At 40.1% G+C, this 26,968-nt stretch overlaps 1 protein-coding gene across 8 annotated transcripts in view; it reads left to right on the forward strand.

The window, feature by feature from the left end:
- ARHGEF7 (Rho guanine nucleotide exchange factor 7) overlaps positions 1-26,968 on the forward strand; it is a 116,010-nt gene that overhangs the window by 20,522 nt on the left and 68,520 nt on the right. For 4 of the 8 annotated variants that reach the window (XR_010995932.1, XM_068180166.1, XM_068180167.1 and 1 more), the window contains exons 3-4: positions 24,017-24,050; positions 25,082-25,167. Coding sequence is in view for 3 of the 8 variants with exons in the window: in XM_068180171.1 (XP_068036272.1) it covers positions 22,934-22,939; positions 25,083-25,167 (91 nt within the window). In the remaining 5 variants the exon portion in view is untranslated. Of the gene's footprint in view, positions 1-22,570; positions 22,940-24,016; positions 24,051-25,081; positions 25,168-26,968 lie in introns of those variants that run through there. The other 4 variants (XM_068180169.1, XM_068180170.1, XM_068180173.1 and 1 more) reach the window with 2 other exon arrangements.

The following is a 26,968-nucleotide window of genomic DNA, read 5'->3' on the forward strand; positions in this document are numbered from 1 at the left end:
GTCACTGCAACTTGTCTTGTATGTACAGACCTCCAGCATATGACTACTTCTCTCTCCCTCACACCCTCAATTTCTATCCTTTTTCTCATGTGTAAATATGTGTTTTTTAGGCAGGGAGATGCTGTTGCTTGACTTATTTACATTATTTTCATAAGAATGGCTTCTTGTGATATGAAGAATTTCTATGATGCACAGAGTAGCAGGCCTAGGACTAAGACTGTGTTTCATGTGTGTATCAATTCTTTGTATTCCTGTTGAAGAGAAGCCTTTGAATACTACTTTAAGGGTGTCTTACAGATAGAATGGTGGAAAAATAGTATTTTTTTCCTGAGATGAAGCCAGTTCCTCATCTTGTATACCATTCATGCACAGTGTTGTGCTAGCTGAGAAGGTGACACAGAGGTAGGAACATATGGCATTGGATAGGGAAGAATGGTAGTATCAGCAACTGCTAGTTTTATTTAGTAAAACTCAGTCTAAAACACAAATGTGCATGGTAGCTTTTCAAATCCCTACATGGTTCCCCTTTTCACTTAAACCTTCCTTCTCTTTCCCTGAGAATTTACTTCTTGTGATTCTGCCTGGTGTGAGCTTGTTGCATCAGCAGTAGCATGATATTGTGCTATACCTCTGGACTAAAGTGAGTCCAGTGGCTTTGATTAAAGAGAAGAGTGACCCTCCTTATTGGGGTACAGGTTCAAAAGCACCTGATATACCATAATTTGAAAAAGACTTAGAAGAAAGCTATCAAGTAACAAAAGTGGATTACAAGCATATTTTTGTAATGAATAATGTAACAAATAGTGCTAGTAATTTTTTTTTGAATGTGCTAGTTTTGTTTTTTGGGTTTTTTTTTTTTTGCTACTTGAGGTCTATGTTCAGTACTTTCAAGGTAAAAAAATAATTTCGAAATTTTTAATTAGACCATGAATATTTTAATTCATGCCAGTTCTTTCGTATTGCCCGATTTGTGGTACTTTGATCGCAAACATATAAGACAGCGTGCATGTAGAGACTGGTGCAATGGATCTATCATGGGTGCAGATTCCTTTCTTTGCTGCGTGAAGCAAATGTGAGGGGGAGTCGAGAGTGTCAGAATACATCCAAAATGTTTCAGTCATGTCTTGGTGGTCAGCATGTACAAGGCAAGTTGCAATGATACAGTAAATATTAACTAGTCCTCCTAGTTTTGGCTGAGATTGAATTAATTTTACTCTTAGAAGCTGGTACAGTGCTGAATTTTGGATTTATAATGAGAATAATGTTAATAGCTCACTGTTTTAGTTGTTTCTGAGCAGTGCTTACACTAAAGCAAGGACTATTTAGATTTTTGTGCTGTCCTGCCAGGGAGGAGATTGGCAGACAGGAGATTGGAAGGGGATCCAGCCAGGACAGCTGATCCCAGTTGACCAGAGGGATTATCCCACACCGTGCAGTGTCATGCTCAGCACTGAAACTGGGAGGAGGTGACTGGGGGGTGTCCACCTGCTGTTCCCTGACCACTGGCTGGGCCCTGGTCAACAGGTGTTTGTGCATCACATTTTTTCTATATTCCCTTATCATTGTTATTTTCTCTTCCTTTTCTGTTACATTAAACTGCCTTTATCTCAACCCATGAGTTTAACCTGTCTTTCCCATTCTTGTCCCCTATCCCACTTGTGGGAGGGGTGGGCTGGGGGATCAATGAGTGAATGGCTCAGTGGTGTTTAGCTGCCTGCCAGGTCAAACCACAGCACTGGTATAGATCTGTTCAGAGCAGTTTTGCAAATGAGTTGCTCTGTGGTTTGGGAAAGGCTTCTGTGTAACTGCTTCATTTGTGGTGTTTGTTTGGATCTTGAGAATGAAATTAACCTTCATCTAGCAATTAAAATGTATTGCACTATTAATAGGGAATGCACAGAAGACTTCAGTGTTATATGTTCAAATATAGCAGACTGTTTTCACAAGAGAATTTCATTGCTTCTTTGATAGAAGAGGAATTAATCATCTGAGGGAAGGTGTGGAAACTAGGAAAGTTGGGTGAAAAGGGTGGGTAGAGAGAGTTGGAGGGTTTCGAGCAGAACTTTGAAGTCCTTAGAAAGGGAGAAGAGTCTGCTACCTGATTTATACACTGTCCTCCTGACTTGTCAGAGGAGTTCTTGCTCTCTGATTTCTTTAGCCCTCTTGTGCCCTCCTTTGCTGTGAAGCACAGAGAGGAAGGACTCATCTGCTGTTTTTCTGAAGGGTGGGAACTGTGGGAAGGGGGGCCCTTCTGATAAGCTTTGATCAGGGAGCAAGCTGGGCAGAGGTGGTGGGGATGCCAGGTGTGAAGGCAGGTCTTGGGAGGAGAGCAGGTGAGCTGCCCTGTCCCTCTCAGCAAGAGAACAGCAGGGACAGTAGAGAGGAATGGAGATGGCATCAGGACAGTGTGGCACCTGCTGTGAGCCCAGTGCTCGGCAGAGAAGTGCATTTCAGAAGTCAGGTCTTGCCTGCCTTTTTACTTCCCAGAGGATGGCTATGGTCTTGTTAGTTGCTGTTGTGGTTTTTATGAATGCCTTGTGAAGTTGGACTTAGGAGGTCTCAGACTCCCTCTCTAGACATACACTTTTTCTCTTGGATAGTTTTGAAGAGATTTTTTAGCTGGCAAGCATACTAAAAAGAGAAATGTGGCTAAATCTTGCACTGTACAGCTACTATTGTGTATACTGAACACAGTTACATTGTTATTAGGTGTCAGATTATTTCCCAAGCATGTGTGTGACAGAGGAAAACAAAAAAATATACAAAATAGGTTATAGTATGGTATTGTGTGAAGAAAACTTGAGTACCTGCAGACCTTAATAACACAACATTGTGTTTTCTTAACGTATGCATTTGGACTAAGAAGGTCCTCAGAGCTGAAGTGCATCCTGCTGTATGCGAGATGGCAGTGCTCAGTCTCTTCAGGAACCTGGAAAACTTTCTCCTCTTGTGACAATGACTGTATTGCATCATTTTGGCAAGGGAGGAATTCTGGCAGAACAGTTGCTTTGAACCTTACCTCAAATGAGGACTATGCAGAAGAGAGTCCAGCCTGGCAAAGCAAGCTGCTGCTTTTGTTTACTGTCATCTCAACAGAATCTTTTGATTTTTCTTTGAACTTAAGAGTTGACATAAATCACTTCAGTTACCTGTAAATGGTGGAGTACCAAATCTAGGTCTTTTGTGAGTTGCTCTGATTTTTTTAAGTGCTTCCAGCTTTGCAACTGTTCCTGACTTCTGCTTGCATGTAAATATCCTGGCGTGTGTGGGAAAGGTGATATGCATTCTGCAGTGGAGAGTAGTTTTCACAGGCTTGATTTTGAAAGATGGTGTTGATGAGAGGGGAAAAGCACCTTGCTCTAATTAAAAGGAAAATAAAGATTAGAATATGGTGATTTCTCTATTTCCTTAAGGGGGGTTATCTTATTGTGCTCAGCTGAATACACAAATAGCTCTAGCACTTGCATGTTTCAGCTTGAGCCCTCTATTTCTCTATAGCTAACTGTGTTTAGATGTTTCTTCAGGTACTGGGCTGGTCCTGTCAGTAGTACTGAGAGCTGGATTTTGTCTGTGTGAAGAGCAGCGGGTTTTTTTGACACTTTTAGCTTTTCCCAAGTCTTTCCGTTTTTAGGAAATGCTGAAAAATTCTAGTTAATGGGGGAAATTGTAGTGCTGAAAACCTCGGACTCTTGTTACTGAACAAAAGCTGCCTTCAGCTGTGTGCCTCATACTCTGCCTCTTAGATGAAGCCAGCAGGATCCAGTTGGTTGGGTAACCTGAGGGCAGGTGAGGAGGTAGATTCAGCTATGTGGGAAAATGATGTGGTGTTTTCAGTAGGTGGCAGTCCTTCTCTGAATCAGTCCAGGGCCAGTGCTGAGCCTGGGGACAGAGGAAAAAAGAGGGAGCAAAGTTTTTCTGTCAGTGCCATCTTGTGGGCCAAGTGTAAATGCAGGAGCCTGAGCACTGGTGCCTTGGAAAGAAGAGGGGTGTTCCTTCTGGTGCAGGGCTGTCTGCCTGAGTGGTGTCCTGAGGTGGCTCTGCCCTGCTGGCAGCTTTTGCTGGGAGCCTGTGTGTGGGCAGCCCAGCAGCTGCCCTCTTTACTTCTGGGGCCAACAGGGAGAGGGTGAAGCATTCTTGGGGTACCCTTTGCTTTCTGAAGAGCTGGGGCTAGAGGCTCATGTTTAGTAGATGAAATCCTGATTAATTCTTTTTCCACCAAACTTCAGCTGAACTCATAGACTTGTTCCAGTTTTTTTGACTGTTTTTGGCCACACTTCTTTGAATGGAATATTTAGAAACTGTTAAGTAGCAGTTGCTTTTGAGTCCAATTTACAAATAAAACAAGTCAGCAAGTGTGTATCATCTGTGTATTATGTATTATTTTTACATCATCTAGATGAGTTTACATTACACTCTAAATGAGTGTACATTTACATTACAGTTTATTTACAATAATCATGTATTTCATGATTATTTCTAAAGAAATGGGAGTAGAAATACATCTTGCTTTGTTTTTAGATGATCTGACAGACTCCCAGTAAACTGTTCATTGCTTCCTTGCCAATCTGTGTATTAGATTTTTCTTCCAGTTGTGACTGACCCTCAGAACTGGATTGGTTGAGTGGTTGGCACAGAGGACACAGTGGAGAAGGGAGCAGTCTGGGATGTCTTCTTTTGACAGCAGCAACCCAATCTAAAATAAACAGACTTTTACATTTTAACTGGAGCAGCGTATTCTTCAAATGTTTTGAGGTTCGTTCAGTGTGTACAAAGCAAAGAAAGTGGGAGAGGGAGTGGAATTTATCACACCCCCCACACGTGTTCACATAATTAATGAATAGAAATGAGGTAAGAAAGAGAGTTCTGAATTCTTAAGTCTCTTAGCAGAAAGTGCCTGGAAGCACTTGGTTTTAAATCATCAGGCACAAAGATTCCTACGTTTTAAATTAACTGGTTTTCTGTTTAAAACACATTGAAATGCCTTTTTTTTTTTTTTTTTTTTTGCATGTTCTGTATTTTTATTAGCTTCATAGAGTGCCCTCAAAATGTACACTTTAGGCAATTACCATGTTTTGTCTAAAAGCAAGCCTCTGCAAAAATCATGACATAATTCATCATAGTCTTTTTTTGTTAAAGCATTTAAATCATGTATGTTAAAGCATTTAAGTGTGTGAAGATAGGGTAATCGCTCACTTTTTTCCTCTAAAGATTGATGCCAACTGTTTAGGAAAGTGTTTGAATTACAAACATGGAACAGGATGTTAATCTATACTAATCTAATCATTATTTGAATAGGCCATTTAAATCCATCCACCCTGTGGGCTTGTGAGCAGCATAAAGTAAATTACAAGAAAATGCATTTTCACACCCTTTGCCTTAGGCTAGTTCTTCATCTTGGTGTCGCATGAACATTTTTCAAAAGATAAATTTAATGGATAAATGCAGCTAAAGTTATTTTCTGTACTTGGCAGTAAAACTGAAAGAGAATTCTTCATTGTTAAAATACAGAGTTGTAGTAATTACCTGACTTTGATATTGTAAACTGCTGATAGTTAAATTGACCACATCTACGTATTATTTATGGCCTAAGTTAATTACTTGGCTTGGAGGGCTCAGCAGTTTTGAGAATGCCAGTCAGCTAGTTGTTTCCTGCCTGTACTTGTGTATTAAGATGGCTTATCTCTTAATTTTTTTGTTAATAAGTCTTGCTAGAGGTATTTCAAGTGTCACTATAGCATTCAAAACTAATTGAATTGGTGTAATTTTATTTATAGCTGTTGTCAGCAAATGCAGAAGAATATACATGTGCCTTTAGAGCACTCAAAAAAAATCTCAGGTCCTGCAAAAGTACACTTTGAGACAAAAGTGAGAGACTATTGTAACTTAGAATGCTGCAGTTTGTTGTTCTCAATTGACACACTCATAACACTGTAATTTAGTGTTGTTTTTCACAGGTGTAAATAAATCAGCTTTTGTATTAGTTTAGTTTAAAAAAGGTTAAGTGGAATACTTATCTTTGTATTGTAAAAGCATTGCAAGACTGGAACAACTGTAGGCTTAACTTTTGCACACCATACTTCCCTCAATTGATGTAGATGTTACCTAAGAAACTTTGTCTGTTTGACCAAAGAAATTGCTATGCCAAACCCAAAAAGCATTTTTAGGCCCCTCTGTGTGTGCATAGTGCTAAACAGGTAATTGCTCAGTTTTTTCTAGGAACCGTGCCTGGTTCTAGCTGGAAAGCTGTTCATTGCTGCTCCTTTATTCATTGGATAGTCTCAGACTTGGATTTAAGTATGAGAAGTATGAGTTTGGAGGCAGAATTAGTAGCTGCTGTATGAATGCAGTACTTTCCACAGTACTTTTTTTTTTTTTTTTTTTTTGGTTTGGTTTCTGAAGGGGTGGTTTTACCCTTGTTTCAAGGTGCTTGAGCTGCAGCCTGGAGTGTCTATGGTTTGACTCAGCTCCTCTGGGCCTCAGCTGGAGCTGTGAGTGCAGAACATGACGCAGAGCAGGCTGAAGCCAGGCTGTGCTCCTAGGGTAGATTAACCATTGTGGCAGTAGAGCAGCAGTGACACGTGCTATCACTTACCTATTTCTTGCCCATCCATTGTCTCGCGTGGATGCTTGGCAGGTTCCGAGGTGAGATGGTGCAGGAAGGTCAGCTGATAGAAATAACCCTGCTAACCTGCTTTCTTTCCTACCAGATTGACCTTGTGGAGGTCAAGGAGGAGCTGGGGCTGGCACAAAGTGGGAAGACAGATTATTGTACAGTGAATATGTAGATCATCTTTAGGTGATCCTAGGCTTCAAAAAAAGTAGGGAGAAAGAAAGTTCTGTGTGGCAGCTTGGTGATGTGTAGGAGATTTGCATTTCTGTGTCTGCATTTCAGCCTCTGCACCTGAGCTGTCAGCTTATCTGCCAGCAGTCGTGAGCTCAGGTTTCTGCTTTGTGTTGAGCTGGGAAGAGATGGGCATATTCTCAACTGCTGTGTTTTCCAAGTGTTGATAGCAGAGGGATGATATGACTTGGCTTCTACACCAAGTTCTTAGTAACTGTTTGTTTTTCCTCTCCCATTCTCTCTTTCTCGTTGGCTCTGTTTTTCCACTTGTGTTTTGAGTTCTGATCTTCCTTTCTGCAATGTTTTCCTAGGTGACTTGCCTCTGTTTCCTCATTCCTGTTATTCCTAACTTAGTATCAGCTGTCTAACCCTGATTTCTGATGTTTCCAGGGTCAGTGCTGTCTCTGGCCAAAGAGACAACTATTTTTCTATCTGTTGCAATTGCTTACTGTAGATTCTCTGTGATGCTGGTCAGGTGCTTGAAATGCTGAGAACTATTCCTGGAAAAAATCTGGATTTATTTAGTTTTCAGCCATTTCAGTTCGTTACAGCCAAGGGAGTGATGGGCTAAAAAACTAGTGGGAAAGAGAGAGTGCAACTTTGTGGCTGAGCATGTAGTTGAAACAAGTGGGTTTTGCAAAGGCTGCAGGTGTCTGTAACACTATCCTTTCCTCCCCTTGGCTTCAGCACTGTCTCATGGATCCCAGCTAGAGTTAATTATGGAGAGGCTCCTGTTATGGTCAACAACAGAAGCCTCTCCAGAGGATAACCTATGGTGGGTGGGATCAAGTCTTTAGGGATATAAAGGAAGACAACATTGACCCAGACATCTGAAAAATGCTGTCCTAAATTTAGGTGAAGCTTACTACTGGCAGTGTCGTTCTTTGTCTGGCACCCTCCCCCTCCTCATTTCTGGATGTAGCTTTTGTTTTATGTCGTTTGAATTGGGCAGTTGTCTTCTCTTGGAGGTAAAGCTTGTCAGACCTTTACTTGTGCCTCGTTAGAGGCTTTAACTGTTGGGGGAATGTACTGCATTGCTAAGCCCTTCAAATAGGGTCTTAATTGTTTTACTTCACTACTGAAAGTGCTGAAGGTGGATTGGATTCTATCTAACTGCTGCCTGTAATTGCTCTCAAGTTAAGTCTGTTCTTGATAGCAGTTAAGGCAGGTTTCATCAAGGAGTGTCCTCACTACCTACTGAATACTTATAGTTTCACTAGATAAATGATCCAAGGGAAATAATTATATTTTCATGGCAGTGTCTACCCTCAGGTAACTGTGGTGATGCTTGAAGTGAGATGTACTGAGGTTTGTTTGAAATAATCCTGGTTTTAATATTACAGACAACTTTTTCATCTTTGTGCATTTCTTTTTCTTCTGTAGAACAGGGAGGCTTTGTAGTCCAGAAGAAGAAGCCTTGGGTGCCCTTCTTGTGAATTAATGAAGGATATGAAATCACAGCATGAAACTCTCTCCTCCTTTGTTTTCCTGCCTTTTAAAAAGCCTCTCTGAGGGAATTTATGCACGCAGATGCAGCCTCCTCTCAGGCAGTGAGCTGTGGCTTGTTTGACATTGAGAGAACTTGCTCTCAAGCAGCTTGGAAAGAGCACAGCTGTTCACCTGCTCTCATGACTGGAAGAGTTTTTGACAGAATACCTTTGCCATTAGTTGGGGCGGCAGGGTGGTACTGGGAAGGAGATTCTCTTATGTTGGAAGACCCAGTGGCTTATAGTACTTGGAAATGAAATTGTTCAGAAAGCACTAGAATAATGGAGTTTAGGGTGGTGAATTGCCATGAAGCAGGACTTGAATTGATTTGGTACTTTACAGATATTGCATTATGGCTTAACTCCATTTTAAAAGGTGGCATCAGGTTTGGGATTATGGTTTGAATGTCTGTCTGAAAGAAATTGCTTGTAAAAGGTAGTGTGGAAACCGCTGCTGCAGGCTTTGAGCACAGTCTTCATGAGTGGATTTATTGTTGGGGTACACTAAAACTAATTATGTTGCAGGATACAAATATGAGGAGTATGTACTGTACCTGTACAGTATATGTGTTTTATCAGGTGTGTTGTATTGAGCAACAGTCCAATTGGTGCAAAATAAGGCAGGCTCTTCTAGAAGCCTGCAAAGGCTTGGCAAAACAAATTCTGCCTGGCAGATTGATAGTACAGAACAAGCATATTCAGTCAGTTCTTAACGAATGAGAAGTGCTTTTTAATAGTTACTTTGTGTCAGATTTAAAAAAAAAAAAACTGTATATTTATTTCCAGAGCTACTGTTACTAGTTAAAGGGTTAAAAAGTGTTCTCTTGATACTGTTCACCAGGAGTTGTGATCTCTTGGAAAACTTCAATATTGTCCAACTTGTGCTTTGCTTGCTTTGCATTGTTTCTTGGTGTGTATTTGAAAGAGTCTCTCACCCACAGAAGATTTTTTTTGTTTGTTTATTTTGTTTTTTGGAACACAAGTCACTTTCTTGATGATGTCATCCATAAAGATGCTGGCAGTACCATTTTGAGATAACTTTGCTGAAGATTTTTAAGTGATTCCACTCTGTTGGAACGATGTTTTTGCATTTTTAATGCTTCTGGAGCATTCAATTGGAAAGATTTGCTTAACTTTTTAACCTGTTTCTAGAATGGCACTAATTGTACTCCATTATCCACACAGAATGTGATGCTTCCTTTTGCCAAGTACAAAGCACCTCTGAGTGTGGTCCTCTGAGGCTGCATCTTTGTGATCACAGCCCTAGTTACTGCTTTTAATGAACAACCTTTTGCTTTTCTATTTCATTGCATTGGCATATTCTGTGTAATAAGTTAGAATATTTTGCAGTCTGCGTGTCCTGTAGAAGTTAGATTTCCAGTGCTGAATGACCCTGGAAATAACTGGATCTCTGCTTTGGTGTCACAGCTAAAAGGTTGACATCTTGAGACTGATGTTAGTCACTTGAGTGATCTCAGCAGGGATTTTACATGGGATTTTGGGGAGTGTAATGGAAATAATAATCTGAAAAGGGTTTATATGTGCTCTTAATTTGGCTTTTTCTGAGACTTGTACTAAATGTCAGTGTTACAGCCATTTATGGCTTTACGTTAATGAATTGTGTTTCTGAGGATGCTGTAGATGCATGAGGTTTGGTTGGTATCCTTTTATCTGAAAATATTATGTAAATCATAGTTTCACTTTTAAATGCTTCCCTGTAGGGGTTTCAGTTGTACTTGAAGCCTTATTGTTAACTCAGCAGTCTTGACTTTGCATATTAGAAAATTGTGAGCCTCCCACAGAAGTCCCATTAGTATAAACTTCAACTCCACAGTATCAGCTGTGAAGATGGGTCAGTATAATAATCCATGACTTGTTCTTCTAGACTAAGACTGACTTTTTAGTGGTATTTACATAGCAAAGATTAAGTGGGGAGAAAACTCTCATATGTTAATGTATCACATGAATTTTTTATAACAAAATGCTGTGTCTGTGCCATAACTTTAACATATTGGTATAGTGATATTTGGAGCTGTTTCTTCTTGCTAATCTCTTTGCTGTCATTTAAGGCTAGACATAATTGTTAGCTAATTTTGAAGTGGTGCAAAGTTATGTAGGTGTTTAGGTGGTGCATTTACTGGTATTAGCATTACAGTGTTTGCCTCTCTTGGTGGTGAACAAGGTTTGTTGCACATCTTTTGTTGTGGCTATGGACTGCTACTGTGAAATTGGGTAATCCCAATAGTCCACAGTCTTAGACACAGTCTTAGACACAGCCCTGCCACTTTGTGTGACTCACCCCATGATTCTGTGATCTGTGACCAGATCCCACACTGGAGGGGTGTGGGGGACACACCTGTGGGAGGCACTGAGTCAGCACTGGCCATTGGAGTAACAAGGTGCAGTTAGACTGAGCTAGGTACAATGTTCTCTCAGTCTTCTCAGAGGTAACTGCTGTCAGAATATTTCTGTATCTTCCAATGTGACAACTTAATTGCTTAGTTCAACTTTTAAATCCTGTAATAATTGTGAAACAAAATTTGATGCATGGTTTTGAGAATTTGGGAAATAAATGCTAATAACTGTTACTCAGGCAGTGTTTTTCAGAGGATTTTTTGTCATAACTACACTACCATAAACAGCTTTTTACCTAGCTTGGTTTTGGACATTAAAAATGTAGAAATAGTCTTACTTTCTTCAATGATCTAGAGATAACTATGCAAGTTCAGATCAAAGGCTATCTTACCTTATCTTGTGAGATGTGGGTCTGTAGTAGTTGCCTGGAAGAAAAGGTAAAAAACCCGGACAAACTGGTAAAAATAGAGCATGATACCTGCTGTTTAATCTTTCCAGCTTCTGACAGTCCATAGCTAAGGAGCTTCTTGTGGAGTCAGAATTTATCCCTATATATTTAACAGCTCAGTGAAGTTCCTTCTGTGGCTTACTTAAATAGCTTTCTAATACTATTTTGAGCTCTCTTTACCTACACAGCATCCTATGGCAGTAAATTCCATGTCTAAATTATGCATTTTAAAATAATTTCCTTTTGTTTGTTCAGCTGCCGCAGCTGGTGGCAGTGGGTGCCCTTGTTTTTGTGTCAGATGTTCTCCATGCTATATGTGAGTTCATATGGCATTAGGGTACTGCACTACATCCCATCTCTTTCCAAGATGAACACATTTAGTTAACTTTTTCCTCATGTGAATACCATTGCATTGATTTAATTGGTTTAAACAGCTTGCATCTCTGTACCTCCTCTTGTTTTGTAGTATCACAGCGTACCACAGCTGTATTTAGGCTACAGAAATAGTAAAAAAGTCTGTTTGTTGCCTCTAATTTTCCAATATTGTTGTTCTTGGACTCCATGACTTGGCTGATTAATGATCTGTGGTTGTTACCTCACTGTCATCTTTTAGCTGTCAGTGTAAATAGCTAACTGAGAGCTCATTTCTGCACAGGTATAATGATGGAGTTTGGGGGGGGGGTTTCTATTATTTTGCCTTGGGGGGGGGGTTTCTATTATTTTGCCTTGGGGTAGGTTTTGCATTTGTTGGCACTGGATTTCACCCCACACTTTAATAATGTTTGACTGCTGACAACATTGTATGGTGGCTGTTCCGTGAGTTCAAGTTTTGACTAATTCAAATAATTTCATTTCCTCATTAAAGTTCTCTCTCCATGCCTTGTGTGAAATTGCAGGTACATTGTGTTATGTGGCTCCCACGTTGGAACTCTATTGGTCACTTTTGGTACTCCTTCATAGTGAAACCCAGTTGTTTCTGTATTGTTGTTTGTTTCTTCTGTAGCACTTCTGAATCTTCAAGAGGAGTCTCCTAGCTCAAATGACCATTGTTTAAAATAAAACCAGCCCTTGTTCTGTTGTCTTTTCAAAGGATATTCAGATATGATGCATTAACTGAACTGCCCTGTGTTTGGCTAATTGCTTTAAGATGCATAGAAGCATTTTGGAAAGGCTCCTTCCTTCTACCAAGGCAGTGTTAATTATTTTCTATTTCCCTATTGTCCAAACCTCACCAATTCTGGTTTTTTTTTAATTACATCTTTTATCAATTTACCAGGCTTCCCTTCTTTCCTTTCTTGAGCCTTAAATGCTTGGTTCCTGTTTTCTGCCTCCCATTCCTCTACTTCTGAGGATGTGCCAAGTATTATGTTGCTCAGTGTAGTTAAAATTTCAGTTTAGTGTCTGCGTTCTTTTACTGACAGGTGTCATGGAGTCCTGGCAAATCACAAAGATGCTGTGCTTGGTGACTCACTATTCTGTGAATTGTAGCATCAAGATGAATTATATTTACAGCAGTGCCTGGGAGAAATGCTGTATTTAAAGGAAATGGAATAGTCTGCCATTTCAAGACTTAACAGAACTTTTTACAAAAAAATGAAGGAATTGAGTCTGTATGAGGTGCAGATAAATTGAGTCTTCTGTCAGCAGAAGAGATGAGTATGTGGGGTCAATAGGATCTGGGTAACAGGCAGTATGAAGAAAGTGGAAAGGTTATTTTCTATTTCTCTTTTGCACAGGAGCTAAGGGTTACTCAGAAAAAAAAAACCCCAAGCAATTGGCAAGGTCATAACAAATGAAAGGAAGTGATTCTTCACCCTGTAACTAAGTTGTGCAAATGATTTATGTGATTTTTGTAGAAGTTGAAATTGCATAATTTACAAAGTGACTATAGAAATCTAAAAAATCCACTTAAGACCTTTACATCCAGATAGTCCCTGAGACAAACAGTTGGCAAAAACCTTGATGAAGTATAAGTATATAATATTTGCCTTTCTCTAGTCTTCCTTATTGGCAAATCTGAGATGCAGGTTTTGGGCCTGAATAGGCTGTCACTGATTTTTCATAAGTGCTTGTCCTGGTTCCATTGATGGCATCCCTAGCTGCTGCTCGCAGGAGTGTATGGCCCTCTGCTAGAAATTCTTGCTGTCAAGGAGCAGCACTTAGCAAAAGGGCTCACACCAAAGCAGTCTTTGCCAGTCACTGAACTGTTGTAACTTGTAAAAGGACAAGGTAGCATATCTGAGTCTTGCACCAGATTCCGAGCTCTGGTGTCTGTGGACAGACACATTCCTGACCATACAGGGCATCAACCACCACGGGCTGGACTCCTCAGCATTGGCTGCCTGCATTCAGGTGATTGGATAAGGATGTCTCTGTATTGATCCAGTGGTGGCTGAGGCTTGCTGTGTTCAGCGGATGGCTATAGGAAACCCAGGATGTGCTTTCTGGATCAGGATGCTGGATCAGGGCCCAGGCAGCGCTGGTGAGGCAGTGTATGTTGCCAGTGAGAGGCTGGAGCGGGGACTCTGTTCTGTGAAGGTTGGAGTGGGAGTGGTTTTGTTTTGGAGAGGGCATTGAAGTTAAGGCATCTACAGTGGGGGCGGTGACGAAGCTGGAAGAACCCTGGACTGTGGAGATGAGACTGTTCAGAAGGAATTAAGATAAACTGTTGGGCCTGACTGCTCACAGTATCACCTCTAGCTGTCCTTGTCAGCTTGCCTACCCAAGCCCATCATGTAGTGGATCACCTGATGAATCAGAGCTATCAAATTCTTGCAATAGCTAATTTCTTAAAGGAAATTACCTTTATTCCTTTCCAATTGAATTCCCAAACATTAATATGAATAAGCAGAATTAGTGTGGATTGAATTTTTGTGGTTGCTTGTAACTGCTAGACACCATCTTTTATTACTTTGGAATGCGGAAATTTTTGTAGATGTTCCATAAACGTTAAGTTTGAGTTTTTTACAGAAACTTACTGCTGAATGATGCTGGATGATTTTCTGTGGCTGGACTGTAGCCAAGTGTTTGGGGGTTGTGTTTTTTTGTTTGGTTGGTTTTTTTTTGGTTTGTTTTTTGGGTTTTTTTTTGTGTCCCCCTGGCAGATAGGCTATTTCTCTCCCATGCATTGGTTCAGGTGCTGGTCTTGTCTGATACTGGACTGGTTTAGCTCATGAAATTTGCAGCAAGCTTTCTACCTGCTGGATTAGTTTTTTGTGAGTTCACTTTAATGGTCCCCTGAGTGAAAAGTGTGTAAGGTGGTGTGAGAGAAGGTCTGGGAGATTTTACTCCTGAAATCTTGCACTGATTGGTGGGCTTGCAGATCCTGAGCAGGAATGGTTTTACCCAGACATGTGCTGCATGTCTCTCCCTGAGGTGTCCGCCTCGTCCTTCAGAGAGATGACTTGTCTGCTGGCCTGGTGGCTGCTGGATGCCCTCACCTTACAGGCTGTTGCATTAGATTGGCTTCAGCTTCCTTTCTTCCTGGCCGAAGACTCAGGGCCCCAGGGCTGCCCAGGCAGCTCCACCAGCCCTGTCACAGCAGGAGGGGTTGGTCACTGCAGCAGGTGGTGGTGAGGCTTGTCCCTGCTCCCTGGATAAAGCCCTCTGCCTGATCCTTCAAAATGAGTGTTAATAAGTGGTGGAGGATGCTGGACCACATTGTTGCAGAAACCTGCAAGAGAGGGAGAGATCCAGCCCTAGGCCCCTTTTTAAAGATTATTTGTACTGTCTGGAGTCATAGTGGTAACCTAGGGATGGAAAAGGGTGTGCTTGGGAGGAGCTGTAGCTCAGGGATTTGCATACAGCTTTGTGTTCTTCAATCAGTTCTTAAAAGGGGAGTATTGGAATGAATTTACTCTGGTTGAAGCCTGAAGTGTTGGTTTTGGGGCTTGTTCATTTCTACTAACTACTTGAGAATTACTTATTTTCTGTTTTGTGATTCTAAATTAAATGAAAGTTTCAACAAGCTATATGAAAATTGACTAAGCCTTTATTTTAAATTTTTGGCACTTTTCACAGTGTATTAAGGAAGCGATTGAGATTTCTGATTAAATTCCTTCTCACCAAAAGCATGTAACATTTTTTTCCTTTTTTTCATTAATTCTTGCATTTCTTTGTTATCTTTATTCCCCCCTCCCACTTTTTTTACACCTATTTAACCACACTAAGTCAAATTCTGACTGTTACCAGAATATCAATTCCCCCTCAGTCTGTCTTCCTTGGCTACTAATACATATTTAATGCTACAAGGATTTTCCTGTTTCTTCTGTTAATATGTTTATTTTAAAAACTATGTGTGCACACAGCAAGAGGAGACTCCCAAGCTGATAAGCAGTGATGGGACTAAGTACGCTTGAGGTCAGTGGGTCTGTGCTTCTGGCTTGTGCTCTGTCTGTAGTTCATTCTCCATTGATGCTGAATCCGTGCATCATCTGATCACTTGGCTGCACACATTTGTTCCAGATGAAATGAGAGCATGTGATGGTATTTAAATTGTGGTTGGAGCACGTGGTAGTGTAGTAAAACAGCCAGCAGACTATTTTAGGAGAGAGATGATAACCTCGTGTAGTACAAAATCTTTTGCAGTAAGATGCCTTCTTTCACCCACCTCCAGCTCTTGCTCTCTGACATGCTCTGGGCATGCCCGTTTCTCTGAACACTGCTGTTCTGAAACAAGTCTGTCTCAGCAATCCTGCTGTGTGCCTGTGGTACTTGGACTTGCAAATGGAGATTTGGATTGCAGGTAACAATCCCTATTTTGGAAGCAGGCTTTCCTAGTTTTTTTTTTCCCCTCTCAGAAATTTTCATTATGTAAATTAAGCTTTTTGCTTCATTGTATAGGCCTCTCTTCATCTCTCCATACAACATGGCTTTTGAAACTAAGCTGATACTTCAGAAATTAGTTGAAATGTTGGCAGAACATGTATCTAGACAGAAGGCATCTGAAATCAGTTGTGGCAAGCCATCCTTCCTGTGTTTTTAGGTAAGAGTATGGAGATGTTCACAGTTTAGCTGATGTGTACTTTTTTTTTTATTTTAGAAAATAAATCTACAATTCAAGTATGCCAGAAGCAGACTCTCCCTTTGTAACATTTGAAACCTAATTGAAAGTTTCCTGAATATATCAACTTCCTCTTTCCTAGGAACTGGTTTAATCTGAGCCTTAAAATATTTGTGTCACTACTCAGTTCAGCCATTGGGAAAGAGATGATTTCATTCTGAGTGCTTATGTTCATTAACTACTTCCAGACCCTGGCCAGGCCATTTGGGCATCCTGTTTTGGTAGTATTAATCACGGTCATTGTTGCTCTCGTGTGATTTTGATTTCCACTGTGACTGACTGATCTATTTCAGGTCAGTTTTCCTTTTCAGTGCTTCTGATACTTTGAGTTAGCATGAAGTGTTGGTCAGGAGCTTGTGCCAGAGACCTTTTTTAGATTGTTCTTTCATTAAGGCTTTTTCATAACTTGTTTCTTTTTAATTCTTTTACTGAGGAAAAAAAAAAGAAAAGTCAGGAAGAAATTGGGAATGTATGAAAATGATGATGCCATAATGTATGTTCCTCCTGTAAAATGGGAACAGTTTACAGATTCTGTTGCAGTAACTTTACTTGAAAGTTTGACAGTCATCTATGGATTGTGGAGGGGAAGGTGGGACACTTATCTGTGAGTTAGTACTAGTACTACAGGGCATGACAGACATGCTCTAAATTGAAACTCAGGAAGGCTTATGTTCTCCATGCTGCTCCATCATGTCAGTGTTGAAAGAGGTTGGTGGAAGGATAAGTGCCCAACAGAGTCTGAAGTAGCAGAAGCTGTGGAATCAAGGAGTAGCTTCCCAAAATCATAGCCTAATACTAAAATTTAAAAAGCAGTGCAGCCACTCAAGGGACCAGCTACTCCCCTTACTTGCAGTTGTTCATGTCTAAGAGAGATTGTAGTCTTGGGAAAGTGCCCATTGATAGTGTTACAGACATCACATGGACTCGGAAGACCAAAATCTGCTAGATCTGTTTTTTTGTAGTTGCAAGTTATTGACAAATGTACCCAAACAGGTTACCAGCATCTGGCTTGTTAGCAGCCCTAAAAACTGACTTCACAGGCTTTCTCATGTGTCATTGATCTTTAATGGACTATTCATACAAGAGGGCACTGGTTTCATGAAGTAGTCGTGTCTGCTTTCAGAATCAGCATCGCAGTCCTGGAGTAGGTGTTAGCTTTGTTCTTGTGATGGGTAGGGTTGGGAGAGAGTAGTAAGACCTAGAAGCTGCTTTCCTTTTCTACAGTCTATTTCATTTGGGAAAATCTTTTACAAACACTTGCTTATGTGGTTTTCTCCAAGAAAATAACTATTTAACCATGTTCTTGTTTATAAGATGTACTGGCAGTGTCTGCCTTGTGCAGTTACTAGTAAAAATGAAGTTTCACCATTTTTATCACTGACTGCTTACTCTGCTTGATAGCAGAGCTGTCTGTATTTCCAAATGTATACTTGTTTTTTTCTTTTGCTCAATGCTGTGTGTCTTTTTACTTGGACACAGTATTCCCTTTGCATTTTGGCCTGCATTTCCACATCTGTCTTTCCTGATTGATTCTGGGAGACTAGCTTACGAGGTTGTCTGTGTATACCAGGAACAGATAGGTTTTGCTGGCTGAATAACCTGAATTTCTCAGGGTATGTTTCTGGCCAATTTTCCTGTTGAGGTGCCTCTCTTCATTGGCACTAGAAGGTGCTTATGGCAGTTGCTGTTTCAGCCAAGCATGTAGGTGTAACCTGTTACATTGGCAGGAACTGAGACATCTCAGCTTCAGTGTCCTGATCAAATTTTCTTTGGTAGTTGAATACCAACAACTTTGCCTGTAGTTCCAGGAGTGTGAGCTTCCTTAAGCCATGTTATTCAATTGTGTATTAATACTGTGTGCAACTGGCTGTCTTTCTTTATGTCAACTGAGATTATTGCTTTGTGATATCACCTATAAACCAAAACCGACAAAGCAATTTTGAATCTGTTTTAGGATGAAGGTGTAATAAATGTAGTTTTTGTTTTGCTGTGCAGGTGGAAATTTGGAATAGGTTTGTTCTTATGTTTTCTTACTTACTGAAGTGTAGGCAGTGCTGATATTTCTATTTATACTTTTTAAATTACATCTTGCTTTGCTACTACTAGCAAAGAAGTTGGTGTTTATGCTCAAAAATACTAAATTCTATGACGTCTTACAAAAGAATTCATTTAAGAATACTAACTTGCAGTGCTACATTCTAAAAACAGATTTGGAAAGCTTAAGAAATTGTACAGTTCCTCTCCAAAAGGAAACATAGCATTTCTTTGTGTTTCTTTTTTTCAAATTATATTTTTGCTTGTGTTGATGAAAAATAGGTTGTGTTTGTGAGAAGTTTACTTTGAATCACTTTCTTAGGTGTGATGTTGTTTAGCATTTGAAATTAATGCTCTGTAGAATCCTTAGTGCTTTGACGTGTCTGGGTTTGGGCAAAATTTCTTGGAGCTGGAAAGATTTACGATTCTAAAACAGGTTTTTTAACCTTTGTCCTCTTTGGATTTGTGTTTTAAATGTGTGTCTGGATGCATGCACACAGACACTACAAACTTCCATATACATTTTTACAGCTGGTTCTGCTTGTTTTTGTAGATAACATATCTTAAAAGTATTACTAGTTGCAGGAATTAAAGCTTTCTAGGTGATGTGGTGTTTTAGTACAGTTAGGTTTTTACTTTTGAGGAACAGGTTTATATGAGCAGCAAAATTTATTCCTGACCACCTCTTAAGTTTTATTTATTCTTTACCACTGATGTTTCTCTTGTGAAATGTTACCAAATGGCACAAAATCATGTACTGCAGGGCTGTTCTTCCAGTTATTTTCAAACCTTTCCTTTTATCTTACTCTTAATTTTCGAAAGAGAACTTCTTTTTTAGCTTTCTTTTGTGCTGTACAGTGTTACATTTGGGCAACAGTATGCTTTATAGAGATTTCCAGAACATTTGTAATCATCTCTTCTCCCCTCACCCCTTCCTTTCCTCTCAGTTGTCATAGTTCCCTGCTTTTCTTATCTCTCCTTTTACTGCTGCAGCTTTCAGATGATAATGCACAGCTCGAGCAGCAGCTGCTGCATAATAGCTGCAGCACTGCTTAGAGCTGACCTAATGTGAGAATAAATGAACAAATCTGTGATTTGCTTGTAGGCTTACCTACAGGATCTTTTTTTCAGCTTGGGTGTATTAGATGTCATTGCTGGAAGGTGAATTGTGGATGGCCTCCGTGGCATCCTCTTTCCAGCTGCTCCAAGGATTGTGCCACACTGGGGGTGGTGGCACAACAAACAAGGTGTTGGGATTCCTAGTGCTTCTTGCAATCACCTGTTTCTAAACATTAGTTGCTTTTTTTTTTTTCCTACCACTTCTTTATTCATGCTCCCGTGGCTGAGAACACTGCAGTGTGTGCAGTAGGAACAGGTGGATCCACACGTTGTGGTGTCACGACAGGTTGTGGTGTCACGCTGTGCTTTGTCAAGCCACTCTTCTCATTTCCTTTCATTTCCTCCGGGTGAGCGAGCCAATGTTCTCCTGATCTTTTGCACGAGGGGCCTGAGGCTGCAAAACGGAGCTGGAAAGTGTCCTGCTGGTTTAGTACACACAGCCCAGGGCTTACAGCTTATTTTGGGGCTGGCTGGTGAGGTTGGCAACAGCTGCCCTATCTGTGCTGCACAGATGCCTGGGCTGCTCCTCAGCTGCTGCAGTTGGTGATGCAGGACTGTAAAGAGAGCTGTCACCTATTTTTGTCAGATGATTTAAGTGGTAATACTCACTGGGAATGCTGTACCTGTGTATATTCAGGCACTAGTTTAGCAAGGAAAAACATTTCTATTTTACTCTTAACCAGTATATGAACTTTTCTTGCTGTGACTGTTAGATACAACCTTACTGATGCTCTGCTGATTTAAGGATACAACAAAGTTAAGGTTTGTAGAAAACATACTTGAAGAAAGTATGTGTCAGATGAAAGCTTGACACACCTACCCCTGATATTTTTTTTCCTGTCTTCAGTTGTAGACCTTGCTTTATCAGGTGAAGTACCTTCATTTTAAGAATACTTCCTCCATAACTAGATTCTGACTTTAAGGTTTAGAAGGGGGAAATAAAATAGTATGAAGGTTACATGAGGCCTTGAAACTGGCTGATTTGAAGAAAAGAATCTTGCTGCAGGCTTACTGCATGCTGTGGTCTGCTCTCACTAGATATATATTTAGCTTTATTTTCTCATTTCATTTTTCTTTCATCAAGTTCTCTCGTCATGTTTTTGCCTTTCAGTAGGTACTGGTTGTTGCAGGGACATGAGGGATAAGCATTGTTATGTTAATTTTATTTCCTTATTGCTATTAGATGAGAAGTCTCCATCCACTAGGGGTTAGTGGTTTAGATGACTAAAAATGGCCCTAATAATACATTTAGGTAATTTTGAATGTTGCAGAGTTTATGCAGAGTTTAAAATCAGAGGGTAAATATGGTAGTTGAACAGCCAGTATGTGGATGAAATGAATCTCTAAGGCATTTTGTTTGGTGTTGAAGAAATGTCAGTGATGGAAAAGTGAAAATGGCTGTCATGAAGCGAGTTTAAAAACTGGCTTATTAATAAACTTCATTATAATTCCAAATGGAATTGACAAGATGTACATCCAGTGTATATCTTGCTGTAGGGCTTTTGTTGCTGTTGCTACTCGACCACATTATGTAACATTTCATTAATGACCTGGAAGAGGTCATAAAATTGTTATCAATAAAGTATGTAGCCAGTTGAAATCTGGGGGCAGAAAATGCATATATATTTGTGGGAAGCCAGGCTTGCGTGTTTGGAATTAGTGTGGTGTGTGGAAAGGGAAGCCAGGATCTGTGAGTGAGGGCTGGCAATTGGCAGGCCTTGGCAGTCAGTGACCAAAAGTGTCAGAGTGCTCTAGAGTGTTATTGATAGTGTTGTTTGAAGGTCACTGCTAGCCTGATCTGGTCTGCCTGTAGAACATGGTATCCACTGGGGTGTTGTTGGGGTGCAGCCCCAGGCAGCCTCACTCTCACTCTGACCTGCTGGGGTGGGGGGGAGATTCGGAAGAGTAAAGGTGAGAAAACTCCCCGGTTGAGATAAAGGCAGTGTAATGGGTGCAGCTGAAGCAGTGCATGCCAGCAAAGCAGAACAAGGGGTGAATCCTTTACTTCCCATGAGCAGGCAGATGGATGTTCAGCAATCTCCAGGAAAGCCAGGCTGCATCACTCCTAGTGGTAACTTGGGAAGACAAACACCATCACTGTGAGCATCACCCCATTCTCCTGCTCTCATCTTAATGCTTATGTAAGGCATATGTGCATGTAGGCAATTCTGTGGTATTTAGAAACAAAGGTATAGTTAAATAGTTTGCTCAAAAGATTTGGCTTAGCTGGGTCCTCATCTGATCTGATTTATGATGGTTTTATTCTTGTATTCCTACTAATGTTTAATCTGACTCTTGGTGGAAAGTAAGGACTGAATGAACAAAAGGGTGAATTTTGTCACAGGTAGAATCTCTACAGAGTTATAAATTTTGTTTGCCTGGAAGTTGAGGACAGATTGGAAATATTTTTTTTCCATAAAGCTTTGTTTAATATCTATATATACCTGTTAAATACTATTCAAAAGACAAATCTTAATATTTGCAAAGTAATACCTTTCTAAGTGTTTGTGTTTTTAGGTTTACAGAGCTGTAAGGATGTTAAACTTTGAATTCATATTGTGCTTCTGCTGTGATTAGAAGTGTGGGTTATGCCAGTATTATAGAAGTAATTTAGTATGCAGACCTTATTATTTGGTAATATATTGTTATTGTTATAAAAATAGTTTGGCTTGATATTTGGATCTCAAAATTCAGCTTTGATTTTTGCAATTGAAGAATTGGGAGAATTGCTGTATGGTAGAGGAGGGCTGTTTGTCATCCAGTGTCACTGAATGAGAAGTTACTCTTTTTAACATCAAGATAAATGTTGAGAGTTCTACAGTTGATTTGTCCATAATTACCAGAATAAAGATTACAGGCCACATACAAGTCAGACTTCCCTTGAAAACCTGGAGTAGATTGTTTTCTCTGGCTGCTTGATTTTCTTACTCTGTCAGAATTTTCAGATATATTGTGAAATAAGTAAACCTCCACTAAGATGGGAGAAGGGTGTAAGTGGTTGGCAGGGGGGTTTTTTGTCTGTTTTTTTTTTGTTTTGGTGGGGTCTTTTTTTTTTTTTTTTTTTTCTTTGTGGGTTGTGTATTTCTTTGGTGTTTGGTTCTTTGTTTGGTTTTTTTTTTTTTTTTAGATAAGGATTTTATAACCAGGCATTATCCTTAAAACTTTAGAACACTTATTTCCCTCACCTTTTACATCTGTAGGTTAGTTATTTCTTAAACATTTGCTATGTTAGAAGAAGACCCTTGTGGAGGGTGTCATGTCCCCCTCCCCCCCTTTTTTGTAGGCTGCTACTGAACATACTGGCCAGGAGCTGCTAAGGGTGGCTTCCTGTCAGAATTGCTTCATGTAAAATCACAAGGAAGCAAATGTTTCTTGCATCCTCCCATTGTGTTGTTTCCTGTGGAGCAGACTGGATGCATGTCCTGGATACAGGTTTTTTATGGCACTGTATGTGTTGGGATGATCCAATCAAATTGTTCTTGGTATCCCCTATAGTCTGAGCATAGCAGGAAACGAGGCTTCCTCTCAACCTTTTGTTCTCAAGTTAGCCTGACTGTGGAGAGCTCTTGGCTCTGTCAGAATCCAGAATGAAGGTGAGCTTAAAATGGATTTAGGGTTGGGTTGTTTTAAGGTTCTGTAAGTTTAAGCTATAATTTTTAACCTTTGTTTTAAATGTTCCCTTTCTTAGTCATTCTCTTTCTCCCTTGTCCCTTTCTGATCCAGTTCTGGTTTCTGCATGAGCACCTGTCCCGTGTATTTAATTTTTTTAGGATCAGGGCTAGGCTTTTGTGATTCTGTTCGCACTTTAAGTTTACTTACACTTCAAGTTTGTTTAAAAACTACCACAATAAGAGTATCGTAATAATGGACATTTCACACTCTTAATACTTTCTTGTTCCATAGCAGCTTAATTTTTCTCCCCAATTTGAGCAGTGGTTAAGCTGATCTCCAGCCTGGTTTTGACTTTATAAATTATGCTGTTAATAAAATCTATCATGTCTCTTTGTTAATTCAGATTATTTTTTCTCCTTAATGTTTTTTTTTTGTGTACATAGTCTTTTAATATTCCTTGTGTTTGAGGAAAAGCCTTACAAAATTCACATCTAGGCCATTCCCTGATGCCTCTCCTTAGTCCTTACAGCTTCAAATAACTAAGAGAAGTCTTTTAAAATTATTTATAGTCCAGTGAAACTTGTTGAAGTAGTTATTTGACTTAATTTATGTGAGCAAGAACTGCTTGGAGTATACTGTTGTGTGTTTCTGACTGCTTGATGCTCTGTGTGTTGTGTGGCATTGCTTTTCTGAGCTGTGTAAATGCTACTCAAGCTTGAGGCACCTGTACAGCCCAGCTAGAACTGCTGCTTTCTGGGACCAGAGATGATCCTCAGTCTGAGGGGTGAGAAATGAGCATGTGAATGTATGCAGGCACCTCAAATACTGTGGATGCATTGGGAGTGGGTTTTTTTTTTTTTTTATTTTTTCTGACTAACACAGTCATTAAATGTTTCCTAAATCTGTTCTACCTTTCCTGTGATATTGCATCACCAGTCAGAACTGGTCTGGCAGCCCCTTCTGTGGTTACTTTCATAGCTTTTGTTAACACTTTTGCTTCTCTTGGGTTAAACTAGCCTTTCTTTGTTCCTTTCTCGCTTCTCCCCTGGGATTATGAGTTTTTCCTCTCCTGTCTGTGAAGGCTGTTTTCTGGGGTAAGGATTTTCTGATAGTGTCTGTGGGATGGGACTGTTGTCAGAAAAGTGAACTAGTTTTTGTTGACTTTCTAGATAAAAACTGCTTCATTGCAGAAAACTAAATATCTTTCTGTTTCTTAAATCAATTGGAAGAACTGCAGCAGCTGTCTTTTATTGTCAGCTTTCTAGTCTTGTACAAAGGAGTTCTGTGAGTTCTTTCAACCTATGCAGAATCTATTGCAAGAGCTATTTTCATGAGACTTTGGATGAGTGTTTCCATTACCTCGGGCAAATATGGGTTTGTGCGATTTTTTCCTTTTTTAAAAGAATGTCCTCTTTTCCCCAAAAAAAATCCAGATGTTTAATGTCATCACCCAGTGCTTGAAAGTTGCTGGAGTGTTTTCTGCAAATAATTCAAGATTTGGATCGCCTTACCACAGTTTAAAAATAAAATGAACCTCTCCTTTCATCTGTCCTCTTCCCAAACCTCATCCTTGATCTAACCTGTCCAGCAATTTAATTCTTTTTAAAATTCGTTAATGTTCAGGAATGCTGCTTTCCTCTGTGTCTTGTAAAGAGATAACATGTAGGTTGCAATACTTCTTAAAGTATTTGTAGTTATTTTCAAAGTACATTATGAAAAATCAGGTACAATGCCTGTGCACTGCTACAGAAAAAGAAGAGTAATGGTACCCAGTAACATTTTTTTTGCCAAAATGTCTTAGGAAAACTTCTGATACTTGTTTTATTCAACATTCTTGTAACTTAAATGATACTTGATATTTTTACTTTCTCAGTTCTTCAGTATTTTTCAAATGCAGCTGTTGCTATATTATCTTTCCATGTAAAAGTGTCATAGCTTGTTGGAGTTTTTAAGTTTTTTTTGAGGAGAACCCCCCCCCCCCCCCCCCCAGTTTTACTGATTCATAACAACCACTAAAATATTGATACTTTGATCGTGCAATAGCTTCTACAGTTGTGGTTTGTATGTACAAGCTTAAAGGCTTGTTTCTATGACCTAACTACTTGTTTTTTGGTTCTTTTTCAGACTTTTGATGCAAATGACCTGTATCAGGGACAGAATTTCAGCAAAGTTCTTAGCTCTCTTGTGGCTTTAAATAAGGTGACTGCAGGTAAGTAGACTGCTCTGTCTTGTGCTGGCTTACTGTTACTTTCACCTTGCTTCAGTGTATATTTATATCTGTGTGGTACCCATGATGAGGTGAACATATGCAGCATTTTAAATGAGCTTTTGTTGAAGTTCATGTTTTTAAAACTTTGCAGTGTCTCTGGGTTCTCTAGTCACATCTTCTGCAGAAGGAAACTTTGTTGGTAGAGCTAAGGTTAAGCCTTTAAGCGGGCAAGCAATTTAGAAAAATTATGTTTTTCAGAAAGGCCTGCTTTTTAGGTTGTTTTTCTTTTTTTTTCCTCCAAGTTTGAACTACTAAAGTTGACTTTTGCTCCATTCTGTCATTCTCCTATTTGAGCAGTTTGGCAACATTTTTGCTATCCCTGCCTACATTTCCCAGTGCTATCCTTTCTTGCCAATAACAAAAGGATATCCAATGTCTTTGATCCCTCAAGCCACATTTCATTCATTTACCAGCTAGAAGTCATGAACCACTCACCTCACGTTCTTTAGTGGGAGGGGAGAGAGCTGTAGAAATAACAGACAGGTGAGAAGTGTCCATCCATCATTGTAGGGTGAGGCTGTGCTAAATTATGCCAGCTGGACCCTGGGACAGTCAAGAAATGTTAACATTGGCCCTTTTGGTTTCTTCCTTTTTTGCCATCAGCAGCAAGATTCAGTACTGGTCATCAGGTCAGAGTCTGAGAGAGAGTCTAAAACTGAACCATATGTATCAGTTTTTGTGTGAGGAAGAAAAGGAAGGTGATAGAAAAGTCAGTGATGCATAAGTGTTACTTCATTTAATACTAATGAGATAAGTATCTTATCACATTTATAATCTCTCATCTGTTTAATGAGAGACTTTGTGGTTTTGGTGGCTTATTTTTTTTCCCTTGCATTAGAAAGCACCCCTTATTTTTAAGTTTTGCAAACAAATCTTAGTTTTAATGAATCGGCATGGAGTAATACCACTGACTTCTTTGAAGCTGTTTAGACTAGTTGGAGATACTGCCTCTCATCTCAAGTGTAACTGCAAATGCAAACCAGTGCAGTACATCTTTAAAACTGCTGTACACTGGCCATTGCTGCCTTTGCCATCATTAAAGTGGAGAAAAAGTGTGCCTGTTTTGTCCAGATGTCTATGGATCAATGCCTGTGTCAAAGAGCCACATATGCAGCTGGTTGGAAGAGACCTGGGCTGATCCCTTTCACTGTGGGGGCATGGGGTGCTGGTATGGAAACCAAAAATCAAAACCACATGCAAGCTGTGGTGTTGTCTCATTCCTGTAGGAGCAAGCATAAACCTTCTTGTTCTTCCAAACAATTTTCATTAACTGGGTGATTGTGTAGCAGGCATTTTAGACTGTAACTCTCTGCTCTAGTATTGGAAGATGGATTTCAGATCCTCATGTGGATCTGCAGGAATTTCAGGCATACACAGGTTCTTCTGAGATAGGCCTTCCTACGAAATGAGCAATATGATTAATGGGCATGATTACTGATGAAGGACCTCTGGGTTTTTACTCCATCGAAGTATCAATCTCTGGAGTGGTGGGATCAAGGAAGGAGACTGCAGCCAGCACTGAACCTGGCTCTTGGGAGCTGCTTTTGGTGCAGCACCTGGATGGCTGTGGCTCACTAAGCCACAGGACACCCCCGCTCTTGTTGGCTGGCAACATCCCATCCCGGGGAGGTGCCAGCCCAGTGTCCAGGGCTGAGGCTGCCCTGGTGTCCCTAGCTGCCCCACTCCTGGCTGGGATGGTGGGATGAGCCCTGTCCCACGGCTGCACGTTACTTTTCTTGGC

The sequence above is a fragment of the Anomalospiza imberbis genome, chromosome 2 (genome assembly GCF_031753505.1).
Source record: "Anomalospiza imberbis isolate Cuckoo-Finch-1a 21T00152 chromosome 2, ASM3175350v1, whole genome shotgun sequence".
In the NCBI taxonomy this organism is placed as follows: Eukaryota; Metazoa; Chordata; class Aves; order Passeriformes; family Viduidae; genus Anomalospiza; species Anomalospiza imberbis.